The sequence below is a fragment of the Vulpes vulpes genome, chromosome 13, assembly GCF_048418805.1.
Source record: "Vulpes vulpes isolate BD-2025 chromosome 13, VulVul3, whole genome shotgun sequence".
NCBI lineage: Eukaryota > Metazoa > Chordata > Mammalia > Carnivora > Canidae > Vulpes > Vulpes vulpes.
In genome coordinates, this window is record NC_132792.1 from 86976866 (window position 1) to 86998020 (window position 21155).

The following is a 21155-nucleotide window of genomic DNA, read 5'->3' on the forward strand; positions in this document are numbered from 1 at the left end:
GGTGGAAAGCAGGCCACATCCAGGGTGGAGAGCGCTGACCTGGGGAGGCTGCCCCATCTGTCCTGGGCTCCAACTCACTTGAACAGGGGTGCGTCTGACCAGATCTGTGTTGAACAGTCACTCTGGAACCACTGTGGGGGACACAGTGGATAAGAAGAGAGCCAAGGCCAGAAGAGAAACTTGCCAGAAAAGTTAAAGAGGGCTTCCAGTAGAGCCTTTGTCATGGGGGTAAAAGTGAAGGTAGAAACTAGAAAATCTTGGGACGTTGAGGGGCTTTGCTAGTCAGTCTCTTGATTTCAGCTCAGGTCCTGATCTGAGGGTTGTGAGGTCAAGCCCTGGGTCAGGCTCTGTGCTCAGTGGGGAGCCTGCTTGGGATTCTCTCCCTTGCTCTCTCTCTCTTTCTCTCTGAAAGAAAGAAAGAAAGAAAGAAAGAAAGAAAGAAAGAAAGAAAGAAAGAAGGAAAGAAGGAAAGAAAGAAAGAAAGAAAGAAAGAAGGAAAGAAGGAAAGAAAGAGAAAGAAAGAAACTGGAAGATCTCTGTGTGGACTGGAGTTGGGAGGGGATGGGGCTCAGGATTGGGTCTGGATCCAAGTTGGTGGCCCAGGCAGCTAGACTGCTTACAGACTGACAGTGTCTGGGCTCTTTCTAGTCTCCAAGCATTTACACATTTTATTCTTTCCTCATTTCCTTTTTCCTGCCCTCCCCCTCAGCTTTGATGGATGAATTCTTATTATTTCTGGATATTTCATTAGAAATCCACCCAGACCTATAATAGGATCCCTTTATGGACTTCCCAGATGCCCCACAGGCTAATATACTACCGTGTTTTACTAGGTTAACCTCAGTGACAATGTCAGTATTCAGTATTACTGACATGGGAATTCCTAGGGGGGTGTTGGGGAAACATTTGGATGTTCAGACATGCAGGAATCAGGGAAGAAATGGAGCCCAGAGAGGGGCACCTGTGTGGCTAGTGGTTCAGCGTCTGCCTTTGGATCAGGGTATCATCCCGGTCCTGGGATCAAGTCCCACATTGGGCTCTCAACAGGGCACCTGCTTCTCCCTCTGCCTGTGTCTCTGCCTCTCTCTCTGTGTCTCTCATGAATAAATAAATAAAATCTTTTTTTAAAAAAGAGAAATATACCGTAATGTGATATGGTGACAAACCAACAACACGGTAAATACATCATCAGTATTTTGTGATGCTCATACGGTGAACTTTGATGTTTCCCCAGAGGAAGGGGAAGCTTTCAGTGAGACACAGAGGGGGAGACAAGAGAAGGAGGGAGGAACCCAGAGGTGGTCCCTAACCTCAGCGAGAGGGAAATTACAAGGGGAGGGAGTGGCCACGGGTCCCATCTCACTGGAAGATAAAACAAAGATGAAGACCAAGGATGTGCACTTTGAATGTGAAGTCCTGGGAGACTTCACAAGGAGCAGTGTGAGCCAAGAGGCATGAAGGGAAGGTGAATTTGAAGGTGCTAGGGGAAGGGAGGGCGACACGGAGATGGGACCTCAGGTCACCAGGTGTGTGTGTGTGTGTGTGTGTAAACATGTGTGGCACAGCAGAGGCCAGGAGGAGGGGACCCACCAAGGCCTTGGCAGGGGGTTGGAGGGCACTCGGGGAAGCACCCAGGTTGGTCAGGAGGGGAAGTGTGGGCTAGAATCTTTGTTGTATTTTCCTTAGGAAGGAAAGGGCAGGCAGGGTAAGCAGGTTTAGGATTGGCTACTTGGAATAATTGCAGCAGGCTCTGGGGCAGGGGGGCTGTACCTAACTGTCAGATGCATGGCCCTGGGGTGAGGGGTCAGGGGGATTGTGGAAGTGAAGCCCAAATGAACAGAGGTCCTAAGAAGTCCTTTGTGGGGGTGAGCTCTGGATTGGTTTGTTTGTTGGCATATGAAAGGCATGCTGGCAGGCAAGCCTTGTACTGGCTCTAGGCATCCACTAGCCTTGGGAAGGGCAGTCTCCAGGGTCAGTGAGGCCCCGGGAGCCATGCTTAACACAACTGGTGAGTTGAGTGTCCAAAGGTAAGCTACAGAAGTGGGGCCCCTAGCACTTCCCCAGCCTCCTGCTGAGGGACTCACAGATGATCCACTTACGCCAGAGAACACCTCCCTTTCTTCTGATCATCAGCCTTCCAGCATCTACCATGGCTCCACCTCCCCTGCAGAATGCTGACACACACAAAGTGTGCTTGGGCTTGACAGATTTGTGAAGTTTTTCTTTTCTTTTTTTTTCACATCGTTTTACCATGTGACAGAGAGCGTGCATTTCCTGAGTCCAAGCGTTTATCAATAGTCTATGTTTCTGTGGAGTATTTTTTCAGCTTATTAAATATTTGTAATAAGCAGCATATTGACAGCTGTGCTATAAATATCAACAATTTCTAGGAGCCATTAAATTGTATCACTTTGTAAAGGCGGGGGACTTTGTAGTTTGAACATCAGTACCTTAACTATAGATGAAACTGAAATGTGTGGCCTGAAGGTAAGTATATTAGAGCTACAGATGACTCATGACTTAGGACAGGGAAATGTTCTACGTTAAACTATGAAATGTAATAATAGCTATTTAGATTGTTATAATGGAGCTTTAAAATATTAAATAAATACATGATTAGAATGCAAGCAGGTGACTAAATTGATTTTTGAAATCTCCATTGTATGTTTTTTATTAAGATTCATTGATAAACATTGGTGGCTCATTTTTTACAATTTCAAGGAATTCCTGAAGTTGGTTAAGATCATTTGCTAATTATTATCTTAATAGCTTCAGTGGTTTTTCTGTGGGTTGGCTCCTTCCACCAACCCTGGGTTGGTTTACTCTTCAGAAATATACTAAATTAAAATTTATCGCAAAGTAAATTTTTTAGTTTAATGATTTGAAACATGAATGTTCAAATTTTTCCCTTTGGGGATTAAGGGATCTTTTTACAATCATACCCAGAAATGGGCACAACTATGTCTCTTGTGTGTGTGTGTGTTAGCCTGTGAATGCCATGGAAAAGGCTCCGTTTCTGATGTCTGCCATCTCGACACTGGACTCTGTGACTGCAAACCTCATGTGACCGGACAGCAGTGTGACCAGTGCTTGGTAAGATGCCTCCTGGTCATTGTATACAATTAAAGTGTTTGTCAGTGATGCCTCTGGTTGGTACCTTAACCTTGGTTCAAATGAAATGGACTTGGTGACTGCCAGCAAGAGCTAATGCCCAAACACGGCTGCTGAATGCTGTGTCTCTCTACCTACACAGTGTGACTTCAGTTTACAAAGGACTGGAATGATGTCATGAACTCTTAATGATTCTATGAAACATTTTATGTTTGATTTGGGAAACATTCTCATAAGTATTAGTGGCTAACTAAAATGTATTCTGGCTTCCACGCCCCCACCCCTCCTGTGAAACAGCCTGGCTATTACGGGTTGGACACGGGGCTTGGGTGCCTGCCCTGTAACTGCAGCGCGTCAGGCTCCATGTCCGATGACTGCACAGAGGATGGCCAGTGTCACTGCCTACCAGGCGTAGCTGGGGAAAAGTGCGACAGGTGTGCACGGGGCTTCTATGCATACCAGGACGGTGGCTGTACACGTAAGCTCCAGAATTCACGATTTGAGACTTTATGGTATTTTCCAGACTTTTCTTTGAGCTCTCCTTTGACTTCTAATTCTGTTAAGTTCCTTTACTTTTCTCTCTTTAACATGTAGGATTTCATACCTTTTTTTTTTTCCCTCTAATCCCTATTCTTAATTTGTCCATAATGTCTGGTCAGGCTTTACTAATTATGTGAACTTAGATTAATGACCTTTTTTAGCTCTAGTTTCCTCAACCATAAAATAGAGAATGTAATCATAATCTCCATCCGGGAGTTACTTTTGATGTTGAACGTAAAGTCCTTACCACGGCATTTGGCACACAATAAGTGCTCCAAAAATATTAGCTGTTCTTCCCACCTATTTCTGTTTCTCTTTCACCCCTTTGCCAACATCTCTTGACAAGGAGGACAGCTACCTGCTGAGGGACACGGGCAGATCTTGGGAATAACGAGGGCTCTGTTAAGAATGAGAAGAATGGTCTAGATAATCAATAGATGGGAGATACTCTGTGGCATCAACCCTGACCCCTTCGATGGCATGGTGTCCAGATGTGTAACAGCACCATCTCTCTCTGTTGCAGCCTGTGACTGTGCTCACACGCAGCACACTTGTGACCCGGAATCGGGGGAGTGTATCTGCCCTCCTCATACTCGGGGCGCCACCTGTGACCAATGTGAGGACGGATACTGGGGCCATGACCTAGAGCTCGGATGCCAGGTGTGCACTGTCATCTGCATTTTCTTAACTGGGAAGCACTTTGCTGGAGCAAGTTTCACTCCTTCTCTTTATCTATTCATTTGAACTTAACCTTGTTGAATGGCTCTATGGTTTGTATTTAAAACTCAGGACAGGTTCAGGCATCAAAGTGGAAGAGGCGGGCAGCCTCGGTGGCGCAGCGATTTAGCGCCGCCTGCAGCCAAAGGCGTGATCCTGGAGACCCCGGATCGAGTCCCACGTCAGGCTCTCTGTATGGTGCCTGCTTCTCTCTCTGCCTCACTCTCTGTCTCTATGAATAAATAAAATAAAATCTTTAATAAAAAAAAAAAGTTTTAAAAAAAAAAAACAAAGTGGAAGAGGCAACAACCTTAAAGTACTTTAGTCTGAGTTTTCTTCGAGAACCCAATTGTGGAACTGATGGTTAGAAACCCTTATTTTAGTGCCCTTTAAATATAGTCTCCCACATACACGATCTTCCAGGAGAAGGGCATAAGTCACTTTGGGGGGGCGGGTGGTTATAGCCAATCTTCTATGTAGGTTTCATCAGTTAAACTTGGATATAGTTTGTGTTTTTAGGAACAGACTTGACTTTGGCTTCTAAGATGCTGCTGCTGGGTTGACTTTCAGGTCATGCCCAGGGCCTGTGGGCCCCCAGGAGGCACAGATGGCCAGAGTGGCAGTTGCTGCCTTCTGTTGGCTCAGGGCAAAGTGAATCCATGTAGCAATCGTAAGAGATTGTGTCGTGTCCCCAGATTTCATGTTCTCCTGTAATCTCAACATGTGTACATTATGAAATTGTAAAAAGTACCTTTTTATTTAGTTAGTTTATTTTTCCAGGCCTGCAATTGCAGTGCTGTGGGGTCAGCCAGTCATGGATGCAATGCACTCACAGGCCATTGCCCATGTAAGCCTGCATTCGGTGGACTGAGCTGCCATCAGTGCTCCCTGGGGTACAGAGACTTTCCAGACTGTGTGGCCTGTGACTGTGACCCGCGAGGGACATTGGCAGACACCTGTGATGAGGAACAGGGTCTTTGCAGCTGTGCGGAGGACACCGGTACCTGCTCTTGCAAGGTAAGGGCCCTTGGTGTTCTGCTCTCTTCCCCTCTCGCACTCATCACTACGACTCTTGGGCTTTTAACTATCTAAAATCAGCAGCTAGGTTTTAGACACTTTTCATAGTGAGTTCTCACTGCCTGCTAGGTTTGGGTTTAAATTCTGTGTATGCTCTGCTAGAACAATGGATGATTCTTTAAATGGAATTTTTACTGATTATTTTAAGTGTCAGATGATAGAACTGAATGGAAAAACCCTGAGTTTTCTGTCCTGTGTTCCAGTTGGCTGAGCAACCAGTCTGTCTTGAATACACAGGTAAAATAGATAACACAGGGCCTTCAAGAAGATTTGTGATTTGGGGCACCTGGGTGGCTCAGTTGGTTAAGCATCTGACTTTTTTGATTTTGGCTCAGAGCATGATATCAGGGTGATGGGATTGAACCCCATGTTGGACTCTGTGCTGGAGCCTACTTGGGATTCTCTCTCTCCCTCACCCTCCACACCTCAACCCCAAAATTTAAATAAATAAATACATAAATACATAAATAAATAAAAGATTTCTGATTTTTCTAGGTGGCAAGTAATCATTCTTTTGTATGTGCTGGCCAGAATGAAGGACATTTGTGTTTTTTTATTTTCCCAGTGTGTATGATTTTAACATTATGTTTAATTCCATGTATTTCCACTGATTTTCTCCATTGCGCTCTGTTAATGGGAGGTAATTGGCTACCTCCTCTGGTCCTCTTCCAGGTGCTGGTGAGATGGAGACAGAGTAGCGAGCTGATTAGTGACTAGGGATGAGGAAGGGAAAGCTTGGGCAAATACTATGGCCTGGGAGTAATGGAAATGTCAGGGAACATATTTTTGACTTACCACATCGGCGATAGCAGCGTTCATTACAGACGGTTAGAACAGGAGGCACCTGCCTTGGCCACCGCCTTGTTGGTGACCGGTGGCCCTCCACCTGACCAGTCATCAGAGTCACCTGGAGCCTCAGGGAGATGATTCCTATTCTCTCCAGAGAGGCTCATCAGGGAATCTATATATTCCCAAAGCTTCCAAGATGATTCCTATGATCACATTTGGAAGTTAGGGGTGCCGCCTGAGAGAGTGGATAGTCACTGAGGTTGGGGAGCATGCCTAAGGAAACCGCTCCTCCAGGGATGTTTATAATCTAGAATTATCTTTGTGTTTTATTTCATTTCTGTTCAGCAATCATGTCTCATTTTTCAGGTAAAAACAAACAAGGCTATTGCTTTCTCTCCTTTAGGAAAATGTGCTTGGCCTTCAGTGCAGTGAGTGTCGAGCTGGCACCTACGCCCTCCACGCTGATGACCCTCTGGGATGTATTCCCTGCTTCTGCTTCGGGCTGTCACAAGCCTGCTCAGAGCTGGAGGGTTATGTGAGGATGCCGGTACGTTGCACATGTGGTAAAATGTGCTGTTTTTGACCACCCCCCCCCCACACCCCCGTGGAAGGTGGGTGAAGGTAGGGGAGGTAGTCAAGTATTTACTTTAAATTTTGCTTTTCTGGCATGGGAAATTATAGGAAGCTAATCTGGGCTCATCATGAATCAGAGCGCTGTTCCTTCCATCCAAGGAAATAAATGAAGCTGGAACTAAAGTCACTCACTAAAGTGAGTGCTAAAGGCACTCAAAAGCTTGAGTTGAAGAGAAAATAAACGTGCAACACACAGCAGTTTCCTTCATATAAGTGAATCCTGCCCCAAAAGAGCAATTGTTTGGCCCTGAATGCAACAGTGTCAAACACGTGCAGTTTTCATTTGAACCCAGATGTTTGAGTTTGAAGGAAAGGTCTTTGTTACTCCTGTTCTAACAATGAAGCTGTCTCATCTGTAAAACAGTAATAGAATGTGACAAATCCAAGGCGAGGAGTGAATTCATGCTCTCAGGTGTATTTTTTTCTCCCTTCTGTGACTAGGTGACGCTGGACTCAGAGCAACCCCTCCTGCGCGTGGTTTCTCAGAGCAACCTCAAGGGCACGACTGAGGGGGTGTATTACCAGGCCCCTGATGTCCTCCTGGACGCCGTGACTGTCCGGCAGTACGTCCATGCAGAGCCGTTTTACTGGCGGCTGCCGGAGCAGTTCCAGGGAGACCAGGTGAGGCCCACACCTGGCCTAGAGCCAGTCCGCGTTTCCCAGAGAAGACAGGTGTCCTTTGAAATCACAACGGGCTGTGTTAGCCTACCATTACGCGAGGCGGTTACTCCCTCTTTTTGGTGGGGATAGGGAAGTTCAACACTTTTAAAAATTCCTCCAGATACATATGGCTCTCAAATAATTTTCATTTGAAAGTCTTTTCGGGGCACCTGGCTGGCTTAGCCGGAAGAGCATGTGACTCTTGATCTCAAGGTCATGAGTTCGAGCCCCACGTTGTGTGTAGAGACTCCTTAAAAATAAAATCGTAAAGTCTCTTAAAACTCAAATCTTACTATATTTCTCCTTCCTCAAGCAGTCAGTCAACAGACATTTTTCATTTTTATTAACATAAGCTCAAGTGCTGTGGTTCTTTTTAACAAATTGTTACTCATTTGGGAGAAAGCAAAAAGCGACTATAACAGAGTACTGAAGGCATCATTTGCATTTTTGTTTAAATAAGCATTGGAGTCTGTGTGAAATCACCCAGACCTATAAAACTGGCACATATGTATCCACTGTTCCCATAGCCATAGGTCATTTTTAATTCAGAGGAGCCTGAAAATAATCAGGACCATTGCCACACTGATTTGCTACTTCAGTGCTTACCTCCATAGGTGCCATTGACATGAAACTCTGGGAGGTGATGTCTGTGGCCTTGATGGTGGTGGTGGCTTCACGGGTGTATACTCATCCCCAGAATCATTGAGTTGTGTACCTTAAATATGTACAGCCTTACATGCCCAACATGCTTCAATAAAAGTGTTTTTAAAACTTTTGGGGTGCCTGGGCATCTCAGTTGGTTAAGCGTCTGCCTTTGGCTTAGGTCATGATCCCAGGATTCTGGGAACAAGTCCCATGTCAGGCTCCCTGCTCAGTGGGGAGTCTGCTTCTCCCACTCCCTCTGCCCTTCCTCTTTCTGCCTCGTGTTCTCTCTTTCTCTCTCAAATAAGTAAATAAAGTCTTCAAAGAAAAATACTTTTAAAACATCACTTGCTTTAAAAAAAACTATGGCTTGAGTCAATTTAATAATTATAATTAAGGGGCACCTGGGTGGCTCAGCAGTTGAGTGTCTGCCTTTGGCTCAGGGCATGATCCCGGGGTCCTGGGATCAAGTCCTGCATCGGGCTCCCCTGCCTGGAGCCTGCTTCTCCCTCTGCCTGTGTCTCTGCCTCTCACGAATAAGTAAATAAAATCTTTAAAAAAATAATAATTCATAATTAAGTAAATTAAAAGACACAAATTCCAGACAACCTACCTGTGTGATGTGTTTTTAAGATGCAGGATTTCTTTCAAATAGCAGTAGGCTTGTAATGAAATGGTTTTGAGGTGGTGCTATGTCTACGAAGTAAACCATTCACTTTTGCGCAGCTCCTGGCCTACGGCGGCCGACTGAAATACAGCGTGGCCTTCTACTCTTCCGATGGCATTGGCACCTTCAACCTCGAGCCCCAAGTGCTGATCAAAGGCGGCCGGACCAGAAAGCAGGTCATTTATGTGGACGTGCCTGCACCGGAGAATGGAATACGACAAGAGCAGCAAGTGGGAATGAAAGAGGTGACCATGTCCTCTCTTCATACCTGCCCCTTGACGGTGTGAAGTTAGCTCTGGAAGCAGTGGAATCACAAAAATGCTGACACGAGCATGAGCCAGAAGACCCTGGGATCAGAATCGGAGTGGGTTTAACAAGAGTAGTAAGAACGATTCAAAGTTCTAGGCTTAGTTTAGCTTGGTGCGAATTGTGTCCTAAATCCTTGATCGTGACACACGAGTCTCCATCCGTGTGGGTGGAAGGGTGCGGAGTCTCTGGACTTGCTTGGATCTGGCAAGTGTGTGCTCACTCACACGGCAGACAGCTGTGGACGGTGGCGGTCTGGCCCTAGGGGACACAGGTGACACGTGTGCTGCCAAATGAGGCTGGCACACCTGCTTCCCCAGGAGGTGACAGCAGAGCTTCCTCGTCATGCTTGTTGTCATGCACAGGGCCAGGCTCACTTCCAGAGAAATTTATAAAAGAATGGATAAGTTCATAAGCCCCTGAGGATTTGTAACCCAAGTGTAATTGCATGTGTTTCTCATTCACAGAATTTCTGGAAATATTTTAACTCTGTTTCTGAAAAACCTGTCACACGCTCCGATTTTATGTCTGTTCTTAGCAACATTGAGTATATCCTCATCAAAGCATCTTACGGCCAAGGATTACAGCAAAGCAGGTAGTTGGAAACTTCTAGAATGAAAAAAAAAACTTTATTTGGAATCAAACGGAAGAGATGTGATTCACCTTTACTACTTCCTATCTTTACTAGTATATATATTTGTGTTTCTCACCAAATTATTAAATATCAATATGATGAAATATGTGGAAAATGACAGATTTATCCATCTTCCAAGTAATGTGGATGTAAAATAGAAGTACATAATGGTGATATCTTAGAAGAGGATAAAATGTAAACAGAACAAAACCAAAAAAGTTCTATTTTCTGCCCTGAAACTTCAATGACATTTCTTGTCATAATTAAGTAGAATTAAAATTCTTCTTGTGTCCTGACACCTCGAGAATGCTGTCACGTGCTCAATTAGTACTTATCCCATAAAGAAAGATACTAGGTTATGGCCAAACTAGTACTTCAGGAAATATTTCAAGTGTGCTTTCTGTAATATTATTTTTAAGTTCTAAAATGTTGGCTGGGGACTGTCACTGGGTAGTGACAGCACTGCTGTGCTCTTACACACTCCCTTTATAATTGTATAGGAGCTACTCGCAAACTGGCAGGAAGGCTCTGGTTTAATATATGTGCAAATTCATTATGTAATGTGCTAGATTTCTAGAAAGTAGCTTTCTAACTATTAATGTTCCCCCTCACACTTATTAATGGTTTCACAGAATCTCAAATATTTCAATGGAGGTTGGCAGAAAGGCTGGAGAGTTGCACCCAGGACGGGAGGTGGCATCCTTATTAGAGAAGTGTCTCTGTCCTCCTGGGACGGCTGGATTCTCATGTCAGGTAGGGAGACTGTGGTTAAAATCTGTTCCCCAGTTCTGAGATGAAATATGCTTGTTACAGCACCTCCCAAATGGTGATCTGAATTTGTATGAATTAAATAATTTTTCTCTTCAAAAAAACTTAATTATGGTTAAATATTCATAAACACAAACCTTACTGTTTTGACTATTTTTAAGCGTACAGTTCAGTAGTGTGAAGTACACTCACATTATTGGACAACTAATCTCCCCCTCCCCACAGCCCCTGGTAATCACCAATCACCATTCTACTTTCCTGCCTCGGTGAATTCGACTACTCTAGGTCCTTCATTTAAGTGGAATCCTGCAGGATTTCTCCTCTATGCCTGGCTGGCCTAATGTCTTCAAGGTTCATCCACATTGTAACGCATAGCAAAATTTGCTTCCTTCTGAAGGCTGAGTGATACTCCACTGTATGTGTGTGTCGCATTTTCTTTGTTAATTCATCCATCAGTGGATACTTAGGTTGACGTTTTGCCCGTTGTGAATAAAGCTGCTATGAATATGGCTATACAAGTATCTCTCCAGGACCCTAATTCCAATTCTTTGGAGTTTATGCTCAAAAGTAGAATTGCTAGGTCGTGTGGTAATTCTGTTTCTAACTTTTTGAGTAGCTGCCATACCGCTTTCCACAGCACTGTCCCATTTTATATTCCCACCAGCAATGCACAAGTGGTCCTCTCTTTCTATGTCCTTGACAACTCCAATTGTTTTCTGGTTTTTTTTGGTAGTAGTTTTCTTAGTGGGTATGAGGTGGTATCTCATTATAGTTTTGATTTGCAGTTCCCTAATGATCAGTGCTGTTGAGCAGCTTTTCAAGGGCTTATTAGCCAATTTTATCTTCTTTGGAGAAATGTTTATTCAAGTTGTGATACTGTGATTTATAAGAAGAAATTATATATTTGATCTTCATTCCCTGTTTCATAGCACAAAGTTCTTAAATGCTTAGAATTTCCTAAGTAAGGAGATCTACAAAAATGCCTTTTGTTATGTGAATGAGGTGACTTTTGCAAAGTTCTTAAGCTCATCTCAGGATGGAGGCTGGTCACCAGAAGAACCAAGCATGTGGCTGGAGAACTTTTAGGCCTACCCAACCACAGTGGGGAGGGAAGAGGCTTGAGGTTGAATCAGTTGCCAGGGGCCAATGATTTCCTCAATCATCCTTATGTAAGGAAGACTCCATAAAAACCCGAAGGATAGAGTTCGGAGAGCTTCTTGGTTGGTGAACACATGGCATGCCTGGAGAGGGCCTGGAAGCTCCAATGCCCCTTCCCTTGCCCTATGCATCTCTTCCCTCTGGCTATTTCTGAGTTACATCCTTTTATAATAAACCAGTGACCTAGTAACTAGAATGTTTCTCTGAGTTTTGAGCTCCACTCTAGCAAATTAATCAAACCCAGGGAAGAGGTCATTGGAACCTCCAATTTATAGCCAGTTGTCAGAAGCACAGGGGACAATCTGGACTTGTGATTGGCATCTGTAGTTGGAGGGCAGGGGCAACCTTCTAAGAACTGAGCCCTTAATCTATTAGATCTGATGCTGTCTCCAGGTAGGTAGTGTCAGAAGTAAATGTGTGATACCCAGCTGGTGTCCAAACATCACTTGGTGTAGGGGAAAAACCCATACAACAGAATTGAGCACAGAATGTATTGATCATAAACGGTGCTCAGGAGTGTGATTAGTGTCAGAATCAGTACAAGTCCTCTAGCCATTGTTTAATCCTGTTTGTTCATTTCCTTTTGCACGCACTCAGGACTGTGCACCTGGGTACCACAGAGGGAAGCTCCCACAAGGTGGGAGCCGAGGACCCCGCCCTCTGCTTGCTCCGTGTGTGCCCTGCAACTGCAACAACCACAGTGATGCCTGCGACCCCGAAACTGGGAAGTGTCTGGTATGTTTATTTGTGCTGATTATTAGAGGAGGCACTGAGCCTTTGCGTTTCTGGTCCAGAGTCCTATAAATTTCTTGGTTTAGAGAGAGCCCAAATTTAACTGAATGTAACATATACCTAAGTTTCCTTCAGAAAGCCTTAGCTAAGGGGTCAGATGTTATTAGTGCAAAATCTTTTCTAAGTCTTAGTTTCATAAACGTGTTTGTGGACGTCAATTTGGGAGTTAAGTGTACTGGCAGGACTGGTGGTTGTAGTCAAACTAGATGAGAGCTTTATGTCATAGAATTAGGAGGGTGACCTGGGGGCCTTTAAATAAGTTAATGCCCTTATGGCAAATTCATTTCTCTCCTTGCATTTTCAAAAACTACTTACTCTCTTGGATGTCTTAGTATGCATTTGCTTCTCAGCCACCTTTCCCTTATTAAAAAACAAAATTCAAAATGTGAGGATATAACTGGCTTTATTGAGTGATTCACGAATTGGGCAGTGTTCCATTTATCAAGTTAGATGGGAGCTCCAAGGAGTTGTACAGAATAAAAATGCTTTAGGGAGGAGGGTGGGGCAAGGAGGTTATTAGCAAAAGTTAAGGGTTGTTCCAGGCAAGGTCACTTTCCCTCAGAGGAGAGGGCAGGTGGTCTTATTTGCGGATGGAGCAGGGCCCATGTGACAGGTTACCTCATTGACGCTGATCAGAAAATTCCTGACTGACTGGTTAAATGTGTTTCTAGGGGAGGCTGAAACTGCAGTTAGGCTGTGTATTAGCCCCAGTTTGGTGTCTTGGCCTAAGTGATACCATTTCCGGTCTGTAGTTTTCTTTTTAACACCCTAAACCACCAACATTGGTCTCAGAAACGTAAGAATTCTGATCACTGAAAAGGAACAAATGGCCCAGATGGAAGGAAGTCTTGTGGTTTTGACTGAGGACCAACTCTTGTGTCTGTGATTTTAATTAAGCTGACAAGGCCTTGTTGATAACCTAGAAGACTCTGCTATTCTTTCTATACTCTGGAAATACCATTTTTTTATAATAACTCTCCTGGAAACATTGGTTACTTGTATAAATTATGTCAAGACTCTCTCACCTCAGGTAAAATAACTCAAGGAAAGGGAAATTAGCTGCCCACCAAGAAAGACGTCCCAGAAGCCTTTGAGCTCCAGGGTGTGGCCACATCAACAAGGAATGGAGGAATTAAGATAGCAGGCTCCCAACTGGCCTGCAGCTACTCTAGATCTGTCTTCTCCTATTCAGAAGCATTTTTCATCTGTGGAACGTAAAGGTTATTTCCACGGGGCCCACTGCTGAACTAGGGCAGCGTGCAGGTGATTTTAGAAACTGAAGCACAGCGTGGTGTTCCTCAATTAAAAAGCTATGTGTTAACCTTTGCTGACTCCATTTTACATGTGGAATTAAAGAATTGTTCCAGTCATACCATGTAAAATGGTCTTAATGAAGATGTAGATAGCTACAAAGCCATTAAAAAAAATGGATTCACTTTAATCTGCTTGTGCTCCAGGCAAAAAGTCCTAATAGAGAAATTCTCATTTAACAATTTAAGGAGAATTGATTTCAGGCAACTTAAATCGAGATGCAATTAGCTGGGAAGGTTCCTTGGCCAGTCACAGGGACAAAGGTCACCTGGACACTTAAAGAAGTTGATGGGTTCTTTCATGTTGCATCTTTCCTAGGTGGGCTAACTATTTTAACAAGATTAAGTACTCCCGGGATGTTAAACTCCTCCCCTTCCTTCCTTGGCCCCAATCCCCCAGAACAAAGTTCTAAGATCAGCAGTTTCCCTGTTGATTTGTACCCGAGAAAGAACACAGCTCGCATAATCCAGTCCCAGAAAGACAGTGGCAGTCTCCCTAGCATCACCAAAGAGAATTTTAGGACCATTCCCTGCTGGGGGCTTGACCAGATGTTACCAGGAACCCATAAGAGCTCTCACCTGGACCTGTAAACTTTCGCAGTACAAATGGATACTATACTGCAAGATGGCTTAGGTCTGAACTACAACATTCACACCAAGCAGTTATTTAATGAATGTCTACACACTTCCAGCAATGGGATGCTCACTCCCACAGCAGCTCAGCTCATCTTTGGGCAGCCCTGATTATCACCGGAATTGGTGCGCTGGATCATCTACCTATGATCTTTGGAGCCATTGAGACAGACTGTTAGGTCAAGTTTATGGATGAAAAATGGCAGTAGCTTAAAAAGTAACTTGTGAAACTGGTTAGAGTTCTCTTTCACACATATCCATAGGCCCTGAATCTTCAGCTCTCCTGGTCAAATATCCTTAGTATATATCTGATGGTACTAGGAATGGTTGAGTCCATTCATCATCTTGCGGTTAAAGTATCCTGCCCAGTGCCTTTGCTCCAGATGTGAAAGGGGCATCTCTCTCTGACTCTAGGTGTTCCACGAATGCAGCCCATGGGTTTTGCCAGCCTGCTCACTGCTGCCTCTAATGGGCTGACTAGACACTAAGACGCTTTTTTCTTTTTTTTTTTTTTTTTTAAGATTTTGTTTATTTATGAGAGACACAGAGAGAGAGAGAGAGAGAGAGAGAGAGGCAGAGACACAGGCAGAGGGAGAAGCGGCTCCATGCAGGGAGGCCCACGTGGGACTCGATCCCGGGTCTCCAGGATCATGCCCTGGGCTGAAGGTGGTGCTAAACTGCTGGGCCACCCAGGCTGCCCGATGCTAAGACACTTATGTTCTTTCCACATGTTTAGCACCTGAGTCCTTGCTCTTTGAACTTGGGACCTTATATTTTCTCTCATCTTCATCTTGTGAGGTCTGTTTTGTGGTTTAATGGATCCACAAGATTAAGATCCACAAGAGTACTTAGTCTTACACTTCTATTTGACAAAATCCCTTAAGCACTCCCTATGGATTATTATATAAATGGACATCAAGACCATTTGGGATCTGACTTTGCCATTTAGCATATAAGGTACTCTTCCCACCCATCCCCTCCCACCTTCATGTCACTGGGACTTTGATATTATCATACAAATAATTGGTCAGAAATGTGATCTGAAAAGGAGCAGGGAGACAGAGGGCTACCAAGATACCCAGGGAGCTCCTATCCCTGGGCACCCCCTCACGGGAGATGCCTACCACTTAATGCTTGTACGATTGAAAAACTGACAAGCCTTTTCTGTGCTCTTCCCACAGCAAGTAACTCATCCTGCAGGTCAGTTGACATTAATAGGTTCTCATTTCCCTGGCACTCGGAGCGGTTACCTTCAGCTCTCTAGGATGCTGAAAACCAGGAAGTCCACAATCTGTTGTGAACTGGGTTGTTTTTAATGTTGGAGTTGGTGTTAGCAATGAAAACCAGAAAATCTGCTCAATCCTTGCTCATGATCTAATATTTATTCTTCATAAGATTTATATTGTATCATTAAAACAAGTATTTAACATATTTTTTAAGAGGTTGCAAATCTTCAAAGGAGATAGCAATATAGGGGCCATGTGGATCCTAGTAAAATCTACCATCAGGTGAAATAGGAATACAATTTTAAAACAGTAAATACTGTTTTTAACTTAATTTTTAAAACAGTAAATACTATTTTGAATATATTCTTAATCAAAAGGAACTTACAAATAGTGTTTTAAACATATAAGAAGATATCTTTCTATAGCCTCTCTTGCTGCCAAGGATAGAGTCTGCTTCAGTTTGCCAGTATTACCTATTTTTCTGTCCCTATATCTGGCACAGAATCCAGTGCCCAGGGATTTCATGGGTGGTGATCCAATTGGGCCAAAGCAGATATCACCTTGGAAATGAGTGTCATTACTTGCTCTTTTAGCTTCAAAAACTTTTTTAGTGGCATGATTATAGGTCCTGTCATTGAAATGATGCCATCAAATGTAACTAGAAATGATTTGCTTAATTGTAAGAATCTCGAAAACCTGGCAATTTCTTCCCTGTTTCCTAAATCCTCTCTCTGTTCCCTTCTGTTCTTTCAACACCTCCCATGCGATCAGTGAACCCCAACTATGTGCAAAACCAATGTGCTTCAAATCGGTTTTTTTGTTACTATAAAAAAACAATTAAAACAGATCCCTGTTTTAAGGAACTGAAAGTTGATGCTTTTAGGAGCCCTGTGTTGTGTGTGTGTGTGTGTGTGTGTGTGTGTGTATGTTTTTACATATATAAAATATATATTTTAGCCCTGTATATATTTTCCATAAGAATGTATTAATAGTTTCAAGGCTATATTTGTTATAATGAATGAAGGTCAGAGCTGGTAGTGTTTCCAGGATTTTTAAAATATGAAGAAAAAATGCTCTCCTCTCTTTAATTAAAAAAAAAAAAAAGTAAAAATAAATAAAAATAAAAAGTACTACCTGCCATGAACAGTGGCTTGTTGAGGTATTACCAGGTAGGGGTGATTTCTAACAATTTCCCATTATTTTCCCCTCCTTCTGAAACATGGGCCTTTAGAACTGCAGCCATAGCACCACCGGTGAGCACTGTGATGTGTGTGCCCCTGGGTACTACGGGAAGGTGACCGGCTCAGCCAGCGACTGCTCTCCGTGTGCCTGTCCTCGCAGCCATCCTGCCAGGTGAGCCTGCACAGGTGTGCCAGCACCTCTATGCCGATGAAGCTGGGGCTGCTTACATTCTTGGCCTCGTTTTCCAGGCTCTTGGGGTGCCCTGTTTTAACGAATATTCCCCCATTTGTTGAGAAGGGCTAAGTTTAAGAGAAAGTGTTCATTATCGAAGCATTCAAAGAGAATCTTTTCAAAAGCAAAGTATCTGTGTTGGTATTGGGGTGTTCGATCCAAGTAAGGAAAGGACTTTCAGAGAATATTATCAGCCTCCGGCCTCTGTATCCAGCGATGACATCAGGGCTAAGCTCTGTCTTGAACTCTGATGCTCAGATAGAATTATCTGAACACACAAAGGAACCAGAGATTGTATGTGGAAATTGGAATATCTAGGAGTCCTCTCTGATTTAAATGAACTTGTAATTCATAAATATCATTTCATTATCGCTGAGAATATTTGACAGGGCGCTGAACATGTATAGATAGAGTCCCCACTTTTGGTACACTAAAATGAAATCTTCTTTCTAATCATTGCTTGAATCTTCTCTTCTTGTCTCCAAGTAAGTGATGCTTGATGGTGAGTGCCAAATGAGAGGCGCTATTAACTTCCCTTCTAAACTAGCAAGCATCCCAAAATTTATAATTACTACTGTTTAACTTCTTGTGTTAAATATGTATCATATATGCATCATACATTTTGACTCCTCAATTCCACTCCTGTCATCTATGTTATGAAAATACTGGGATGCCTGGGTGGCTCAGCGGTTGAGCACCTGCTCCTGGCTCAGGGCATGATCCGCGGTCTCAGGATCGAGTCCCACATCGGGCTCCCTGCCTAGAGCCTGCTTCTCTCTCTGCCTACATCTCTGCTTTTCTCTCTGTGTCTTTCATGAATGAATAAAATATTTTTTTAACAAAAGAAAATACTTGCATTTGTATGTAAAGATGGATGTACTCTGGCTTTACTTATACTCACCAGCAATTGCAGGGGAGACTGATACACCTACTTACAGGGAATTGATGGATGTATATCCTGGTGCACACCTACAGTGAAATATTGTACAAACTCTGAGACAAGGTATACCAAAAAAAAAAAAGAAGAAGAAGGTATAAGGTATACCTGGATGTGCAGAACTGGGGAAATGGCTAATTAAGTCGTGTAACTGAATATATTATATGCTATTTTGGAGAAAATTCATATCTCCATGTGCATCTATATCCAGAACTCCGGGGCTATATGAGCCCAGAGAAATGTTTCAAAGGATATTTTACCTTCTATTTTGCACATTTGTGTATGGTTTGAATATTTTACTTCTTTAATCAGAAAAGGTTCTAATTACCCCCAAAGTGCACGCTAATAAATTTTACGCGTTAGGAAGAGACTGCAAGGGTGAGAAACTTTTATCTATGTGAGTTCTGCATCTGAGTGACCATAGCAGACACACTTTACTTGCTACATGTCTTGTGCTTCCACTAGGCCTGTCCATTTAGTCTTTAAAGAGGAAGAAAGGTCCGAACTGAAATGGGGCTGATAGAAAACCCTGTGTGTCACTCCTTCTGGAAACGTTGGCAGGTCAAAACACCAGGCTACACCAGTGTTTTTTTTCCCAGCAGTTTGCAGGTACCCAGCTGAGCCTCTAGATGGTGCAAGGAGCACTGGTAATCTAAGATGTGGAGGCAGAGGTGTTGAGAGGAATGAGCAAAGAGCTGAAATCCCGGAGTGAGGGGATCTGCGAGGATTATTCAATTTTGAGTGGCTTTGTCACTTTGCATCTAATGGCGCATCACATGGCTCCCTACCTTTAGTTTCATTTAGTTTCAGATCACAGCACCTCTGTGTGCAGGCCTTCCCCTGCTTTTCCTCCTTGCCTCCATTCCAGCCAGTCACTACTAGCAAGGGTCCAGCCATGGCTTTCCTGCTTGCTTAGTCAGTCCCTTTCCATCTTGTGAGCCAGGGGAGAATGTGCTCCAATCTCAAAACAAGACCCTTCACCTGGAAAGCTTTCTTGTTTGGTGACTAGTTAGCTGGCATGTGTGAGATTGTGTACAGATTAGTTGCAATCTGTTGATTTTTCTCCTCCGTGGGCACAGGGTTCTCACTGGACGGGTGTCCAGTGAGTTTCTTCTGGATACGAGAGATGGATATCATGTCGATCACATGTTTGCTTTCCTTATTTTTGCCCCTGCTAGATTTTTGTTGTAGTTTGTTGCTTTAAAGATTTTATGAAAAAAAAAAAAAAAAAAGATTTTATGTATTTATTTGGCAGAGCGAGCACACACACAAGTAGGCAGAGTGACTGAGAGAGAGGGAGAAGCAAGCTCCCCAATGAGCAGAATCCTGGGATCATGGCCTGAGCCGAAGGCAGATGCTAAACTGACTGAGCCACCCAGGCACCCCTGCCCCTGCTGGATTTTAAGCCCTAAAAAGTTGTCTCACTTTTAAGTGAGGTGTAATCCCTTAACTTTAAGAGCAGCATCATGTATCCAAAGAGGAGTAAGTTGCATAAGAAGACTTGAAGTTGTAGATCTGAGAATTCAGAAGACTATTTTTTTTTCTTCTAGCTTTAGTCCCACTTGTGTCTTGGAAGGTGATGCTGATTTCCGCTGTGACGCCTGTGTCCTGGGGTACGAAGGACAGTACTGTGAAAGGTATGCTGGGGTCGCCACGTGGAGGTCGCTAGGCACGGCTGCCCTGTTTATACACAGGGTGTATCTACTAGTGTCACCCGGGAGAGGAGACCTTATCATTTTGGACTTGCGTGACTGGTGTGGGACCTTGTTTCTATTCCAAGCCAGTATTGACATAAAAGGTTGAATGAGGCCAGTGGGCCTGCGTTCCTTGTATTTCACTGGGCAGGAAGGATCACTGACCTCGGAGCGGAGCTGGTGTGTATCTACTGACTGGTGTAGATGCTACCATCCTCACCTGTGTGTCTCCCCCTTCCTAGGTGCTCCTCAGGCTACCATGGGAACCCTCGAGCGCTGGGTGGCACTTGCCAGAGGTGTGACTGCAGCCCGAGTGGCTCCGTTCATGGGGACTGTGACCGCAGGTCCGGGCAGTGCGTGTGCAGGCCGGGTGCCACGGGGCTCCGGTGTGAGCAGTGTGAGCCGAGGCACATTCTCCTGGAAAGCGATTGTGTTTGTGCGTATTCTCCTCCTCCGAAGTGTTTAAAGATTTTTTTCTCTCTCGATTGTGCGCCTGTTACGGCAGCGGTGGGATCAAGTAGGCGCGTCTACAAGCTGAGGAAATGCAGCCGGGCTCTGCTAGGACGTGCCCGTGGGATTCCCTGCGGCTGCGGTCCCAGCCACGACCCGGAGCCAAGGCCGCCCGGGCAGTCACTGATCTGCTCTGAGGCTCAGTCCTTCCTGCTTACCTCCCGTCACAGGAGACCCGATGGGGGAGCCTGGTGATGCACTCTGCCCCTGGAGGTTGTTTTTGCAAAATGGCTCATGGAAATCCCTGAGAAAGTGTGCAGACCACCTCCCGCTAACATCAACTTTCTTCTTCTTCCAGCCTGTGATGATGAGTGTGTAGGCGTGCTGCTGAATGACTTAGGTAATGTGGGTGACACCATCCTTGCTGTGAACCTCACCGGCGTTATCCCTGTCCCCTATGGAATTTTGTCGAACCTGGAAAACACAACGAAACACCTCCGGGTAGGTACTGAGAATACAGACATTGGTAGAAACCTATGTCCTTGAGAGGTGGAGAGTCGGTGGGGACAGTGGCCTGGCATTCCTGGCGTCCAGGCTTCCCTACAGTGTGACTGGGGACTCCATCATCCACCTGCTGACCCGGTGCCCTGGGGGACCACCCTAATTGTTCCACAGATGTCTCCATATAAATTCCTCCCCAACCATCCTTCTGCCTTTTGGGATAAGAGAGTCCACATGCTCCTCTTTATGACAGACCTTGGGGTACTTGAAAGCAGCCGTCCTATACAAATACAGGAAAAAACCCAGATGGTATCTTCTTTAATTTTGGAATATGCTGAAGATCAGCTCTTCTCTGTAAATGTATCATTCTTCACTGAATTTATAAGGCACAGAAGATTCTCTTCCCTAGAAGTCTATCTAAAAATCTCTGGGGGTAAATCATAGTTTTATGTTCATCGAACAAGACCTGGGTCAAAAAAAAGGGGGGGGGGTGGGAA

The 21155-nt window shown here is 44.3% G+C and overlaps 1 protein-coding gene across 1 annotated transcript in view; it reads left to right on the forward strand.

The window, feature by feature from the left end:
* Positions 1-21155, forward strand: part of LAMA1 (laminin subunit alpha 1) — a 155007-nt gene that overhangs the window by 86032 nt on the left and 47820 nt on the right. The window contains exons 20-33 of the mRNA XM_072734926.1: positions 2987-3093; positions 3409-3589; positions 4175-4311; positions 5149-5385; positions 6638-6781; positions 7309-7488; positions 8896-9081; positions 9610-9737; positions 10409-10529; positions 12300-12437; positions 16895-17016; positions 19564-19650; positions 19950-20143; positions 20516-20658. Coding sequence (XP_072591027.1) covers positions 2987-3093; positions 3409-3589; positions 4175-4311; positions 5149-5385; positions 6638-6781; positions 7309-7488; positions 8896-9081; positions 9610-9737; positions 10409-10529; positions 12300-12437; positions 16895-17016; positions 19564-19650; positions 19950-20143; positions 20516-20658 — 2105 coding nt within the window. The remainder of the gene's footprint in view (positions 1-2986; positions 3094-3408; positions 3590-4174; positions 4312-5148; positions 5386-6637; positions 6782-7308; positions 7489-8895; positions 9082-9609; positions 9738-10408; positions 10530-12299; positions 12438-16894; positions 17017-19563; positions 19651-19949; positions 20144-20515; positions 20659-21155) is intronic.